We start from the raw sequence: 15,037 nt of genomic DNA, 5'->3' as shown, positions 1-15,037 counted from the left end.
TTCAAGTCATCTACAGTACAAGATTTGATATCATCCAAAGGAGAGCTGCCTAAAATGATCCAGTGCCATCTAGAATGGAAGGTGATTCAGCCTTTGCTGGATATGAGAGAACTAATTGAATCAAATACCCACAAATACAAGAAGAATTTTGAGGAAAGCTTTCAGGGTCCAGTAGCTATTGAGGAATCCCTAAAAGATAGATTCTCTCAGACTTTCTTAAAGAAGTCTTTCTCAAGCATTCAGGGATATATTTTGGATGTGCTTCTTGGTAAATTATTCTTTCAGGAAGGAAAACTAGACCACAGCAATATGGCAGAAACACTACTGGAAAATTTTGCACGAGCTCTGCAATGCCTTATGGTTGATGTCCTGGCAAAAATCTATGGAATCAAAGAATATCATATTCTTGAAATATTAGAAGGGATGATATTTAAAGAATGCAGTAACACCATATGCAATTGCATAAAGGAAATATTGCTTCCTAAACTTTCTGAAGGCTTTCAAAATTATGAATGCAGAGATTTGCAAAATGAACCAGATAGAAAAACATTTTGTGGCCTTTTCTCTGCAACTCACTGCAAGTCATTTTTATATAAACTGAAGAAAATTGCAGACACTGGAATGATGATGAAAATTGCATACCGAGTTCATGAAGAGTTAGAAAAGAGAGTGATGCCAACTGATAGAAATCTGGCCATACAGCACAAGCTTAAGTATGAGATAGAGAGCATCCTGAAGCAGACAGTTGCCTCAAACTACATAACTTACCAGCTGTCTCCAAGCGATAGTCTTATTGCAGGACTGAAGGATGATCTGATAAGGTGACTAATATTAGCTTTTGCACTTGAGGAATTTTTCACAACATATCAAATAAGTCCATTTATTATTCCCATGTTCATTTTCTTTTTGAAAGATTCAGGGATATTAATTGCCACACTTGTCAACAGAGCATACAAAATATTGTGCTGGCACCATCTGTTGATGCATCCGTTAGGGCACAAATTCATGAAACTTGGTACATTGGTTGCTCATGTGATGGAATTCGGTGAGAGGTGTACAGTTTTTAGTACCAGGTGGGTGGGAGGTATGGAGTCAGAGATCAGAATACACCCATAGGGAAATGTATATCAAGTCAGTGTACATACGTAAATATTAATTATGTACCGAAATAATGCTTCGTGCTAGCCTACTTAGAAGGCATCTCATGAGCATTCGAAAGATCTTTCTAATTAGAGCATGGAACAGGAGACAAGTTAGATTGTTTTGAGAGATTTATCCTGATTAGATGAGCTTTTTTGCAGTACAAAAATATCTGTCACCTTTTCAGCAAATTTGTGAAACTTCAGTTTCTACATGTAAGAATCCAATCAGCACAATATTTGTTCAAGGTTCCATGTTTTGGAGGCACATATAATGTTTTTACTGATTTAGTAAGGCACTGTAATGATTTGCCAATAAGTTTAAAAGATGAAATTATTTATGAATTATGTTTGATATGTATTTACATTTGATCCATTTAAATAAATCCCGATTACATTTTTGTTTGGAACAATTACATTGGAAACAGTTACATTGTTATGTTTCTTTATCAGGATTGAGGGCTTTGTAGGAGTGGCCATGGTTTGTGGAGAGCTTCAGGTCCATTGCACAACATATTCCTCTGAAAAGAAGAAGAAAGAAGTTCTGAAACAGATCGATAATGTTATTGCAAAACACAAATATGGGCAAAGCTACAAGATTGGCATCATCACAAAGAAACCTGAACTATTCTATTCCATTGGTTCGACCTTGCATTGCCCCGTGCTCAATAAACGCGGTACCCTTGGCGGGTTTGTGACTGATACAGATGGGCACTTGTATTGTCTTACATGTGCTCATGTTGTTCCAGATGATGCTGATGTCTATGTTGAGATCGGTGGACAACAAATTGGACCAATAATTATAGGAAGATCTGTAAACATGCAGGTTCCAGCAAAGTTGTCATGTCCGACAGTGGATTGTGCTGATATCATGGCTGTAAAGGTTAATGAGGACCAAAGACCCAGTTGCAATCCTTATTTCAAAACATCAGATGGAGAATCTGGGTCAAATGTTATGATTCAACCTTTTGATTACTCATTGAGAGAATGCCATGAAGTTTACAAATGGGGAGCAAAATCAAATCTTACACATGGACTTTTGCATACAGGAGACTATAGCAGAGAACTTTTTGATACTTTAAGTTTGAATGATAAGAAGTACCTATATGTTTTTGTTGAGCCTCCACCAGTTGATGATGACAGTTATGGGACCTTTGCATTACCAGGTGACAGCGGGGCCATCATTTGCTCAGAAACAGAAGACAATACTATAGAAACTGTTGCTATGATCCAAGGTGGAGATATGAATATTAGGACTGGTTCATTAATTGTGAATTACTCTCTTGGATTTTATCTGTGGTGTGGTCTTGATAAGTTGCTCACGAGGTTAGGTTTAGAATTAACTCCAGTGGAGTTCCACTAGCTGAATGAACGGATGCAAAATGATGAAGTTATATATACACGAATCCCGTAACAGTTATATCAGATTGTTTTGATGACAAAATATAATGATTTCCAGGAGATAAATACAAATTTTTTTTTAGTGTCTATATAGTTCCAAATAAAAATTATCCTTTGACTCCCTTAAGAGTTACTTAAAGTTCTTTTAGTGAAAAAATATAATGATTTCCAGGAGACAAATACAAATTTCAGTTTTGGTGTGTATATAGTTCCAAACAAAACTTCTCTTTTTCACTCATGTGATGTGACTGGTTTGGATTCATGTGTTGTTCTTCTTGGCACTTATGGACAATCAGCACCAGAAGAGATTGAGTGAGTTAGCATTATTGTTTTGTGAATTTTTCTTATTCATCTATTATCTTGAAGTAAGATGTTTTTTCACCTGGCATGTTAGTGAAGTTTTATTTTTGTATATACTGTTTTGTATCTTGTGAAATTTATTTTGAAATCATGAAATGCTATTTAACTTTACCCCGTGAATTTGTGTCTTCCTTTGTCAGCAGGAAATGTTTCTTATGTTAAATATAATCAGGTTATACCCATGTTGTAATAATCAGGTAAATAAGAAACTTCATTTTTATGTAATTTTGTATATAAAGTACACTATATTGTATGCTAGACTAGAAAAATATCAATCTGCATTACACAAAGAATTTGTTTTCAGACACAAATTTAGGGCAAGTGACTTTAAAAACAATGATATTCCCAACTCCAGTACCACTAGCCCTGATGCACATTCTCTGTGTCCAAAATGTGCCTATTTTTGTACTGTTATTTTCACACAATGTTGAAATTCCTGTGTTTTAAATATGAACAAAATAAACAAAATTCATATACAATAGACCTGTGTGTTTATTTACCTATCAAAATATTTCACCTAAAGCAGTGTTTTCCTCCAGGTTATGATATCAACCATTGTTCAATTGCCCCAGTGCTCAAATAATTTCTCAGACCAAGCTCAGGGCAAGTATCTTCAGCAAAATCATAATCACTTGCCCTACCATAATATTCACTTACCTTAGAAGGCCATATTTGTTTAATATTATTTTGATAACACCTGCCCTGTCCAGAAAAATTAATTGTTTGTCAATGATATTTGTGATATTGGTTACTGATCAGTGGTGAAGCAAGTGGTGTAGATTGTCTCTACTTTGTTATTTCCTGCTAATTAAATCCCAAGTGAACATTATCTATCCCTCTCTATCTATCCAAATGGGTCCTAATCAAAAATCAATCATGTCCCCAAACAAACAAGTTTAAACCATTGCTGTCTAGTGGTTTATCGCAGGCCTAGCCCATACATCAAAGTTAATTGTTATGTGGCATGCTGACTGTGACAGAATGTGCTGCAAGAACATCTACAAATATTACAAGCTCAGAAGTGAGATCTTTATTGCACCAAGACTAAAGCTAACTCCCATGACACAGATGAGAGATCAAACTGAAGATGCAGAGCATGTGAAAGCTGCACTATATGTAATTGGCTATCCAGATTTGATATTTTCAAAATTCAAGAGAACAAAAAAAAACACCAAATAAAACCAGTAGTGGCCTAAATAAAACCAAATCAGTATGCCATACATGGTACATCAGAAGTCTAAGCTAGAGTATTCAGACAATACGGGATAATTTTTATCAGAAACCATGCAATTCTCTGAGAGAACAACTTTTTGGTAAGGACAAAACATTATTTGAAAAAAATGTGGTGTGGTGTTGAGAATGACTGCTGGTACAGTATATTGGTGAATCTGCAGTGTTAGAAACAAGGATTAAGCAAAACATAAGTAGAGAATCAGCTGTAATATATGAACATTGTAGCAATATGGGACATTCCATCATTCCCAATCAGACCAATGTCATCATGTCTAAGGACAACACGTGGAAAAGGAAGGTGAAAGAGGCAGTTCAAATATGACAGCAGAGCCCAACATTAAACAGGGATGAGCAGTTTGAATTACTACCCATATACACCTGTCTCTTCATATCATGTGAACATTATAAGTCATGTGATCACAGTAGCTGCTGATGAAGGCAATGTGATATTACCAAAAGCTTTGAACTCTAAGATATCTAAGATATTTTTGCTCTGAGTAAGGGAAAATTCTAATAATTAGTTCACAATTACATCTAATATAGCAAAATTATTAGATCACATTATTCAATCTTGAGTAGTTTTGAAAGCATGAAACAGATCGCTGAGTGTAAAATTCAGTACTTCTTACTGACTGATACATTAATTAAAATGCTAGAATTGTTAAATATTTTGCTGATTGAAGCAAATTAATTGTCAGTACAAAACATTAGAGATTGTCCACTAACCATAGACAGCTGGCTTCGGAATCTACCATATTGCTGAGTTGTATCTAATTGATTATAATTGGATGAACATACAACAGCTGATATTTGATCAGAAAATTAATCTGTACTGTAAATGTCAAAGATATTCTCAACACAGGCTAACTTTTATTTCAATATGTACACATCATTATGACATCAATAACCTTTTTATTGGACCTGGTTAATATTGATTTAACATCGATGCAATAATACCACCCAATATAGTGTAAATGGTGGTCTTACAGATGTGTAGCACTCGGTTATACAGTAAATGTTTTATGGACATTGTGCACACAGTTGGAAATTATGCTGAGTAATTAAAGGGTAATTCAAGAGTAATTAAGACTGATGTTCCATTCCAAATCAATGTGCATCATAAAAACACATAGGTTGGAATTTCTTTGCATCAGAAATGGATAAAATTCAAATTCCAGCATCAATACCTGAGAGTATGTATCTACTAAGAATCCTGTACAGGTATATGCTCTATGTTCCATCTAAAAATTGCAACATTTTTGTATTTAATTTGAAAATTGGTAGAAAATTTAGGAAACACTATAGATTTACATGTCCTTTCATTGAGTCATTTATATCATTCACTAGGCAGTTAGCAACTTAAAAAACAACCCAAACATACAGTTTATTATAACAATTATTTACCTAACGATGATTTGCTATATGAAGATATATTCAAGTCACATGTACATTTAACAATAGATACACATTATCTTTTTCAGGTTGATGTGGCAACAGATTTTATAGACTTTAACAACCATGGAAACCAAGGAAACAGAGCAATTTTTTTGCTGTGTATTTAACTTGCCAAAGAAATGCTATCCAAGATTCGATAAATTCCAGAAGCAGTTGCTTAGAATCAGCACAAGGTTTCAAGTGACACTAGAGAAGTTTAATAAACTGACCAAAACTGAAGGTTTATGTCATTTGTATCAACATATTAGCTGTAAAACATTAGGCAGTTATTGACTAAACTTTTCCTTTCATAATTTGATTTCATTAGTAAGTTTTTGAAGACAATTGGCATTACACTTATGTTCTCAAGAAAACATTTATTAGGAACTTTTTTCTGACCAATAATTTATCAGGTCAATCTAAGAAATTGTATCCTGCTAGAGGTTAATTGAAACAGCTTGTTGGCTATGAGGGAAGAATTGGCAACCCACTGGTTATAAATTAAATGTCCTCAGTTGTCCCACTCCTTGAAAATTACTGTTCTTATTTTAGGTAAACATATGAGTAAAATAATCTAATATTATAACTACTAATTGTGAATGATCTGTCAACAAGAGAAACTGCTATTTGCACCTTAACCATTCTTGAAAGGAAAATGTTTTGCCATTCAGGATTCAAATATGGCTGCCATGAGTATTTTTTTTATTATTTATAGTAATGATTGCAATAAATAATGAAGAAAATTAATCTGACATATTTTCAAATAACCATCAACAGCATTTAGCCAAATTTAGCAGTGTGCATGTTGACATCAATGTCTTTCAAGTTTTTACAAATGTACTTTATTTAAATGTGGCTGTTTTTTCAAAACCAAAAACCATAAGATAAATTTTCCTCAAAAACCCCACAGCAGAAATGAACCGAAATGTGAAAGAACATCTTAAAATTAGACCATAGTTGTAAAATTGATTTGATTTCTGTAAAATATAAATTCAATAAACATTTAAATAAGCTTTCAAAAATTGAGTTGTCAGAATCAAATAAACTTTAGCCCAGGAACAGTGAAAACATTTAATTCTATACAAATTATATCAGTTTACCATCAGTTATTGTTGCATTCCTATAAATATGATTTCTTTTCTTGAAAAACTAAACGAAATTTAAAAGCAAATATTTAACCAAATAGCAGTGTTTATAAAAGGCAAATGTAAATACAAATCCTTGATGTTTGGGTACTTTATTCAGTAGAAATACAGATATTGTTCTTTAAACACGACATCTGCAATTTAATTCTCTAGAGGGAAAAAACTCCATCATCCTTGCAATCAACCTGCCTAGAGTTGGGTTTTCTTTATGTTGCTTGTTTGGATTTCATTGATAGTTTTGAAAAACAGAGCATTCTGGTTGAAATTAAAATTTGTAGTTTTGGTTGGGTTTAATCACACTTTTAACACATTATTGGCCATGCCATACCTAGAAAGTAGGATCTAAGTGCTTTTCCCAAGGTCACACTAATCCAACTGATGTAGGCTGGCCTGTGATGGTGAGATTACAAGATTAAAACTCTACCAAGTAAGCTACTGCAGTTTTGCCTAATAAAATAAGTGTTAAAGTAATATACATTATGTTAGTTAATGTTTAAAATGTTATTGATGAGTGAGAACCAAAACTGAACATGCCTGATAGGAATCATTAAAACAAGAGACTTTACTAAATCAAAATTAATAATGCAAGCAGTATCAAGGATGGTATTGCAACATTAACATCAGAAATCAACAGGTGCTTTTTGATGCTTTGTCTCAAACTGAATGCCTTCCCACTTGCTTCTACTGAATTAAAGTATATTGTTGTTATGGTGTATTTTTTCAAATGTATTTATGCACATTAAACTTTATTTCTTGCTAAGATAAATGTGTTAAATATGTGTGATGTGATGAATTTATCTCCCTTGATGATGTGGATGCATGCATAGCATATATATATATATATGAGTGTGTGTGTGTGTGTTATTTTCTAATTGTATATTACCAATCTCTTCTCAGGTAGGATGACTATTAATGCATATTACACTTTTGGGATATATATGTGACATAAGATTGGGTTACTGTTACTTTTCTCTTATTCAGTGCTGTTTCCTTTTATATAGGGATCATTTGTTATTTTTTCCTACAGGGACAGAAACTCTTCTGCAGATAAAACAAGCTGTTAAGAATTTGGCAGATGCACCAACTGTAAAGGTTGCCATTTTTGGAAATTTTCATGATGAACTGTCATCTTGTAACTTGGTTACTGCCAGAGACAGCAGACATCTTCCCAATGAATGTTTTCCTTCAAAGCTTAGAAGAAGTGAATGGATCAACAAGTATATGAAATGTGATGATGCTGAAGGAAAGCCATTGACTCATGTCTACATAATATGTGTGGACAAGAATGACAATTTGCAGGCAAGTGTTTTTTATCTCATGATATACCATCACATAGACATTATAAATTTCATGCTGAAGGTTCAATATTATGAGTTTATAATTATTATTTATGAAGAATCTTTGTATCATTCTATTTTTACAATCACCGTCAAGGAAAATTCATGATATTGTAGACAAGATGGGCTTCAGGGTGTGCCCTCCCATGTGTCCTACAAGGCTACTAATGGAGGCAGTAGTCACAACAGCACATTGGTTAGCATGCAGGAATTGCAATGGAGGATGCAGGTTAAAATCCTACAATCATAAATGTCTGGGTCAGTTGTCATGGTGCATCCTTGTACAAGTCACTTTACACCAATTGCCCAGGTATGACATAACTTTACCCCAATCTGCCCTGGTACCATATAACTTTATACCAATTGCCCTGCCATGAGATAACTTGATTATGCTGCAAAAGAAACCTAACCAAGAAAACATAATTGCTGTGATAAGTAGATATTAAAAACTCTCTGATATACCCTTATACAAACATTTGATCCATTTGAGACAAACTGCATCTTCTTTAGTATAATTAGTTTGGAAACAAAGAAAATTCAGACAAATATTTGATTTCACTTTTTTCATGGAGTACCAATTTTGGTGGACTTAATCATTGCTCTAGATCACATATTTGTAGACCTAACAAACCATGGTTCTTCTATGGAAACACAATGAAACATTATCCTACTGTGGAATACTTGGACTTACTCCCCCATACACAACTTTTTGTATTTGACAGAAATGTCATCATTCACAAAACTTTAAATAGGGGTACCCAGGAAGCAATACAAACTTGTTTCTTGGATCCATATCAATTCCAAAGAGGCATTTTCCAGTCAGTATTAAACAGAAAGAGGAAGTTAATATTAATCTTAAACAGGCTTAATGTGAAAATAGAGTACAATATGCGTTTGCAAATTTTAATTGGAAAAGTTACATTATCCTCCAAAGATGCACATTTGACACATACAGAGGAAACATTTAACACTGAACAAAGAGATTTGAAAATAGATTTGCTATAACATAACAGAGCCACAAAATGCTCAGCAATTAATATTCCTCACTGTTAAACATTTTTGACCTTTTTCTGAATAATTTCCCATTTTAGCTCAACTAGCAAGAACAATCTGTGTTTATGCTAGGGTCCTTTATTCATTGCCCCACTGTCATCCAGTATGGCCATCATGACTAAAAATAGAAAGCCTGTAAACAAATTCTTCTCAAAAACTGCTCAAGAGAATTTAATCAGATGTGATGAAATCATCCAAGCATGAAGCTTAGATTTTTATAAATGATGCAATCCAGAAAACAAATATATATACCTTTAAGTGGCTTCTTTTCATGCACTGCACTTATAGAATTTGACCAAATTTGATAAAAAGCATTATGATGTAGAGGGGTATCAGAGTTATGCAAATGATACCAATCCATCATCAACTATAGTGACTGCTGCTAATAATTGAAAACCTTCAGTAGCCTTCTTCTCAAAAACTGATCATCAATGGAATTTGATCAAATTTCATAGAAAGCATCCAGGCCTGCAATAATGTGTGTATGTGTGTGTGACTTCCATTACTTAAGATAGAAAAGCATTAAAAAATTTCAGATGCTGGACAGCAGAATTTATTCAACATTTAGAGGGTTCTATAAAAGGTGCAAATCTACCAGGAAATATCGATGCCAATACAAAGATTATAAAAATGTCAAACAAGTTCTCAGAAACTGTTCTGCAGAATTTGACCAGAATTGACAGTAGTAGGACAAAATAATGCTATATATTTGTAATCCAGTAATAAAACAACAGTGGAGGAGGGCATTACTATTGTTATGTTTTTATTTGTTTCTCTTTAAGTTTTGATATGTCAGCATCACAGTTTATATGCTGAAGTTACCAGTTCAGCTGTAAAAGATGGGCATGGTCAGTACTGATTTTGTTTTTGTTCCATATACGGTAAACTGTTACAGGGTTAGGGCTGTGATAAAATTGTGCAGGTTGGATTACCAGAATCAAATATACCTTTTGGCCCCAGGACAGTGATGCCCGGAAAATTGTACACAGATAATGCTGATTTGCCATCATACATGGCCATTAGTGTTAGCAATGGTAAATCCTTTAAATGATTTCTTCTCAGAAACACTCATCAGAATCTAACCAAATTTCACCGTTATGGCCTTGAGGGCTTTTAAGTTTGTATCAGTGGTGCCAATCTATGATGAAGTATGACTACTGTTACTTAAAATAGAAAAACTAACTTCTTTTAACAAATGCTTTAGTGAATTTGGCCAGATTTGACGAATATGTCCAACCTTTCATATTTCTGCAATTTTGCTGCTATTCCACCATTAAATATGGCCACCTTTATTAAAAGTAGATGAACATTTAGGCAGCTGTATCTAAATTAAACTGCTAAAAAATGTGACAAATTTTGAGATAATGGGCCATGGTGTAGGGTCCTGACCATATGGAACAAATGATGCTGAATGGCCATAATTATAGATGAGAGTATGAAATACAGAGAACCTTGAAACAGTTTTTTCATACCATATGCAATCAGCTGTACTGGAAGAAATCTCAACAGACAGCATCATATTTAGCAAGATTTCTTAGTTAACCTTTCTTGCATTTGGTCATTAGACAAATGGCATACAGACCAGTGATATCATGCTTATTAGACCTCTTTTTCTTATTATAACCAGTCTGGCAATTATAATTTCAGATGCAAGTTAGTTTTCATTTTTAAAGTTAATTCAGAACATAGTGCAGTTTAAATGGCATGCCCACCCATGTTGCCTAGACATGTGTCATATGTCAGGAATCAGAATCCCTTATGTGATGGAGACTTTTCTGAAAACCTTTTTATTCAATGTACAGTATAGTCTAGGATTTAAAGAACCATTTTATTATAGTCTTCTTCCCTGTCCCGTGTTCTTGTTGTCAAAATAACAAATCTGAGACAGTACCTAGGCACATCATCAGCATAATGGTAATTTCATCAGAAGTGAGTCTGTCCAGTCCTGATAAATGAAGTGGTGTTAATGATGGTGGAAAGAAACTTAAATGCACGCACCAAATCCTTATTGGGAATGTGTAGAAACTACAGTAGGAGACTATGTGATGTGTATAAGAGCATGCAGCAGTTATGTTACACTTTCATACTGAAAACACCCAAATCAGATATTATGTTGGGACTACATCTAAGACAGCAAAAGTTAACAATCTAACACAGGTGAATAAAATGTTGCAAGATCTCAGATTTTATCTTTGTTCTCAGAAACAAAATGTCAGATGTCAGAGCTTTCAGATTTTGATCCTGAGTATTGGTTCTTGCTCATAAAGTTTCAAGCATACATGAGTAGGACTAGAAACCTGATGTCCTAGAATTATGCGGCCTTACAAATTTAGATCTCTGCTTAATGACTATTTTTTCTTAACATAGGAATTGTCCCAGAAAATCCAGCAAGATATAAAGTCACTTGGGTTTTCATCCTTCAATGACTTTCTGTTACTGGTTGGGTTGGATCCTTCACTTCAAAGAGAGGATTCTTCCATTAAGAACTTTGAGAAGGCCATGAGAGATGCTTTCCATGACACTGTTGAAGAAGACTGTCAAGGAGAAAGAGTCTGTTTCAAGTCATCTACAGTACAAGATTTGATATCATCCAAAGGAGAGCTGCCTAAAATGATCCAGTGCCATCTAGAATGGAAGGTGATTCAGCCTTTGCTGGATATGAGAGAACTAATTGAATCAAATACCCACAAATACAAGAAGAATTTTGAGGAAAGCTTTCAGGGTCCAGTAGCTATTGAGGAATCCCTAAAAGATAGATTCTCTCAGACTTTCTTAAAGAAGTCTTTCTCAAGCATTCAGGGATATATTTTGGATGTGCTTCTTGGTAAATTATTCTTTCAGGAAGGAAAACTAGACCACAGCAATATGGCAGAAACACTACTGGAAAATTTTGCACGAGCTCTGCAATGCCTTATGGTTGATGTCCTGGCAAAAATCTATGGAATCAAAGAATATCATATTCTTGAAATATTAGAAGGGATGATATTTAAAGAATGCAGTAACACCATATGCAATTGCATAAAGGAAATATTGCTTCCTAAACTTTCTGAAGGCTTTCAAAATTATGAATGCAGAGATTTGCAAAATGAACCAGATAGAAAAACATTTTGTGGCCTTTTCTCTGCAACTCACTGCAAGTCATTTTTATATAAACTGAAGAAAATTGCAGACACTGGAATGATGATGAAAATTGCATACCGAGTTCATGAAGAGTTAGAAAAGAGAGTGATGCCAACTGATAGAAATCTGGCCATACAGCACAAGCTTAAGTATGAGATAGAGAGCATCCTGAAGCAGACAGTTGCCTCAAACTACATAACTTACCAGCTGTCTCCAAGCGATAGTCTTATTGCAGGACTGAAGGATGATCTGATAAGGTGACTAATATTAGCTTTTGCACTTGAGGAATTTTTCACAACATATCAAATAAGTCCATTTATTATTCCCATGTTCATTTTCTTTTTGAAAGATTCAGGGATATTAATTGCCACACTTGTCAACAGAGCATACAAAATATTGTGCTGGCACCATCTGTTGATGCATCCATTAGGGCACAAATTCATGAAACTTGGTACATTGGTTGCTCATGTGATGGAATTCGGTGAGAGGTGTACAGTTTTTAGTACCAGGTGGGTGGGAGGTATGGAGTCAGAGATCAGAATACACCCATAGGGAAATGTATATCAAGTCAGTGTACATACGTAAATATTAATTATGTACCGAAATAATGCTTCGTGCTAGCCTACTTAGAAGGCATCTCATGAGCATTCGAAAGATCTTTCTAATTAGAGCATGGAACAGGAGACAAGTTAGATTGTTTTGAGAGATTTATCCTGATTAGATGAGCTTTTTTGCAGTACAAAAATATCTGTCACCTTTTCAGCAAATTTGTGAAACTTCAGTTTCTACATGTAAGAATCCAATCAGCACAATATTTGTTCAAGGTTCCATGTTTTGGAGGCACATATAATGTTTTTACTGATTTAGTAAGGCACTGTAATGATTTGCCAATAAGTTTAAAAGATGAAATTATTTATGAATTATGTTTGATATGTATTTACATTTGATCCATTTAAATAAATCCCGATTACATTTTTGTTTGGAACAATTACATTGGAAACAGTTACATTGTTATGTTTCTTTATCAGGATTGAGGGCTTTGTAGGAGTGGCCATGGTTTGTGGAGAGCTTCAGGTCCATTGCACAACATATTCCTCTGAAAAGAAGAAGAAAGAAGTTCTGAAACAGATCGATAATGTTATTGCAAAACACAAATATGGGCAAAGCTACAAGATTGGCATCATCACAAAGAAACCTGAACTATTCTATTCCATTGGTTCGACCTTGCATTGCCCCGTGCTCAATAAACGCGGTACCCTTGGCGGGTTTGTGACTGATACAGATGGGCACTTGTATTGTCTTACATGTGCTCATGTTGTTCCAGATGATGCTGATGTCTATGTTGAGATCGGTGGACAACAAATTGGACCAATAATTATAGGAAGATCTGTAAACATGCAGGTTCCAGCAAAGTTGTCATGTCCGACAGTGGATTGTGCTGATATCATGGCTGTAAAGGTTAATGAGGACCAAAGACCCAGTTGCAATCCTTATTTCAAAACATCAGATGGAGAATCTGGGTCAAATGTTATGATTCAACCTTTTGATTACTCATTGAGAGAATGCCATGAAGTTTACAAATGGGGAGCAAAATCAAATCTTACACATGGACTTTTGCATACAGGAGACTATAGCAGAGAACTTTTTGATACTTTAAGTTTGAATGATAAGAAGTACCTATATGTTTTTGTTGAGCCTCCACCAGTTGATGATGACAGTTATGGGACCTTTGCATTACCAGGTGACAGCGGGGCCATCATTTGCTCAGAAACAGAAGACAATACTATAGAAACTGTTGCTATGATCCAAGGTGGAGATATGAATATTAGGACTGGTTCATTAATTGTGAATTACTCTCTTGGATTTTATCTGTGGTGTGGTCTTGATAAGTTGCTCACGAGGTTAGGTTTAGAATTAACTCCAGTGGAGTTCCACCAGCTGAATGAACGGATGCAAAATGATGAAGTTATATATACACGAATCCCGTAACAGTTATATCAGATTGTTTTGATGACAAAATATAATGATTTCCAGGAGATAAATACAAATTTTTTTTTAGTGTCTATATAGTTCCAAATAAAAATTATCCTTTGACTCCCATAAGAGTTACTTAAAGTTCTTTTAGTGAAAAAATATAATGATTTCCAGGAGACAAATACAAATTTCAGTTTTGGTGTGTATATAGTTCCAAACAAAACTTCTCTTTTTCACTCATGTGATGTGACTGGTTTGGATTCATGTGTTGTTCTTTTTTGCACTTATGGACAATCAGCACCAGAAGAGATTGAGTGAGTTAGCATTATTGTTTTGTGAATTTTTCTTATTCATCTATTATCTTGAAGTAAGATGTTTTTTCACCTGGCATGTTAGTGAAGTTTTATTTTTGTATATACTGTTTTGTATCTTGTGAAATTTATTTTGAAATCATGAAATGCTATTTAACTTTACCCCGTGAATTTGTGTCTTCCTTTGTCAGCAGGAAATGTTTCTTATGTTAAATATAATCAGGTTATACCCATGTTGTAATAATCAGGTAAATAAGAAACTTCATTTTTATGTAATTTTGTATATAAAGTACACTATATTGTATGCTAGACTAGAAAAATATCAATCTGCATTACACAAAGAATTTGTTTTCAGACACAAATTTAGGGCAAGTGACTTTAAAAACAATGATATTCCCAACTCCAGTACCACTAGCCCTGATGCACATTCTCTGTGTCCAAAATGTGCCTATTTTTGTACTGTTATTTTCACACAATGTTGAAATTCCTGTGTTTTAAATATGAACAAAATAAACAAAATTCATATACAA

General features: G+C 34.2%; 3 protein-coding genes across 3 annotated transcripts; all 3 read left to right on the top strand.

Moving 5' to 3' along the window:
* The first annotated feature begins 4 nt into the window (after positions 1 to 4).
* LOC149775506 (uncharacterized) lies at positions 5 to 3,379 on the top strand. The gene is made up of 2 exons (XM_089943052.1): positions 5 to 821; positions 1,593 to 3,379. The coding sequence occupies exons 1-2, from the start codon at positions 55 to 57 to the stop codon at positions 2,500 to 2,502; spliced, it is 1,677 nt and encodes a 558-aa protein (XP_089799178.1). The 5' UTR covers positions 5 to 54; the 3' UTR covers positions 2,503 to 3,379.
* Positions 3,380 to 4,341: 962 nt separating this feature from the next.
* On the top strand, positions 4,342 to 10,153 carry LOC149775505 (uncharacterized). The gene is made up of 3 exons (XM_089943486.1): positions 4,342 to 5,808; positions 7,740 to 8,011; positions 10,004 to 10,153. The coding sequence occupies exons 1-3, from the start codon at positions 5,652 to 5,654 to the stop codon at positions 10,151 to 10,153; spliced, it is 579 nt and encodes a 192-aa protein (XP_089799612.1). The 5' UTR covers positions 4,342 to 5,651.
* A 1,297-nt stretch (positions 10,154 to 11,450) lies between these two features.
* Positions 11,451 to 15,037, top strand: LOC149775504 (uncharacterized). Its single transcript, XM_089943803.1, has 2 exons — positions 11,451 to 12,479; positions 13,251 to 15,037. Exons 1-2 carry the CDS (start codon positions 11,602 to 11,604, stop codon positions 14,209 to 14,211), a joined length of 1,839 nt encoding a protein of 612 aa, XP_089799929.1. The 5' UTR covers positions 11,451 to 11,601; the 3' UTR covers positions 14,212 to 15,037.

This window comes from Sinohyriopsis cumingii, chromosome 19 (genome assembly GCF_028554795.1).
Source record: "Sinohyriopsis cumingii isolate HCF-2022 chromosome 19, ASM2855479v2, whole genome shotgun sequence".
NCBI classification, from domain to species: Eukaryota; Metazoa; Mollusca; class Bivalvia; order Unionida; family Unionidae; genus Sinohyriopsis; species Sinohyriopsis cumingii.
Note: the sequence above shows the minus strand (reverse complement) of the source record. Positions and strands in the feature narration are given on the sequence as shown.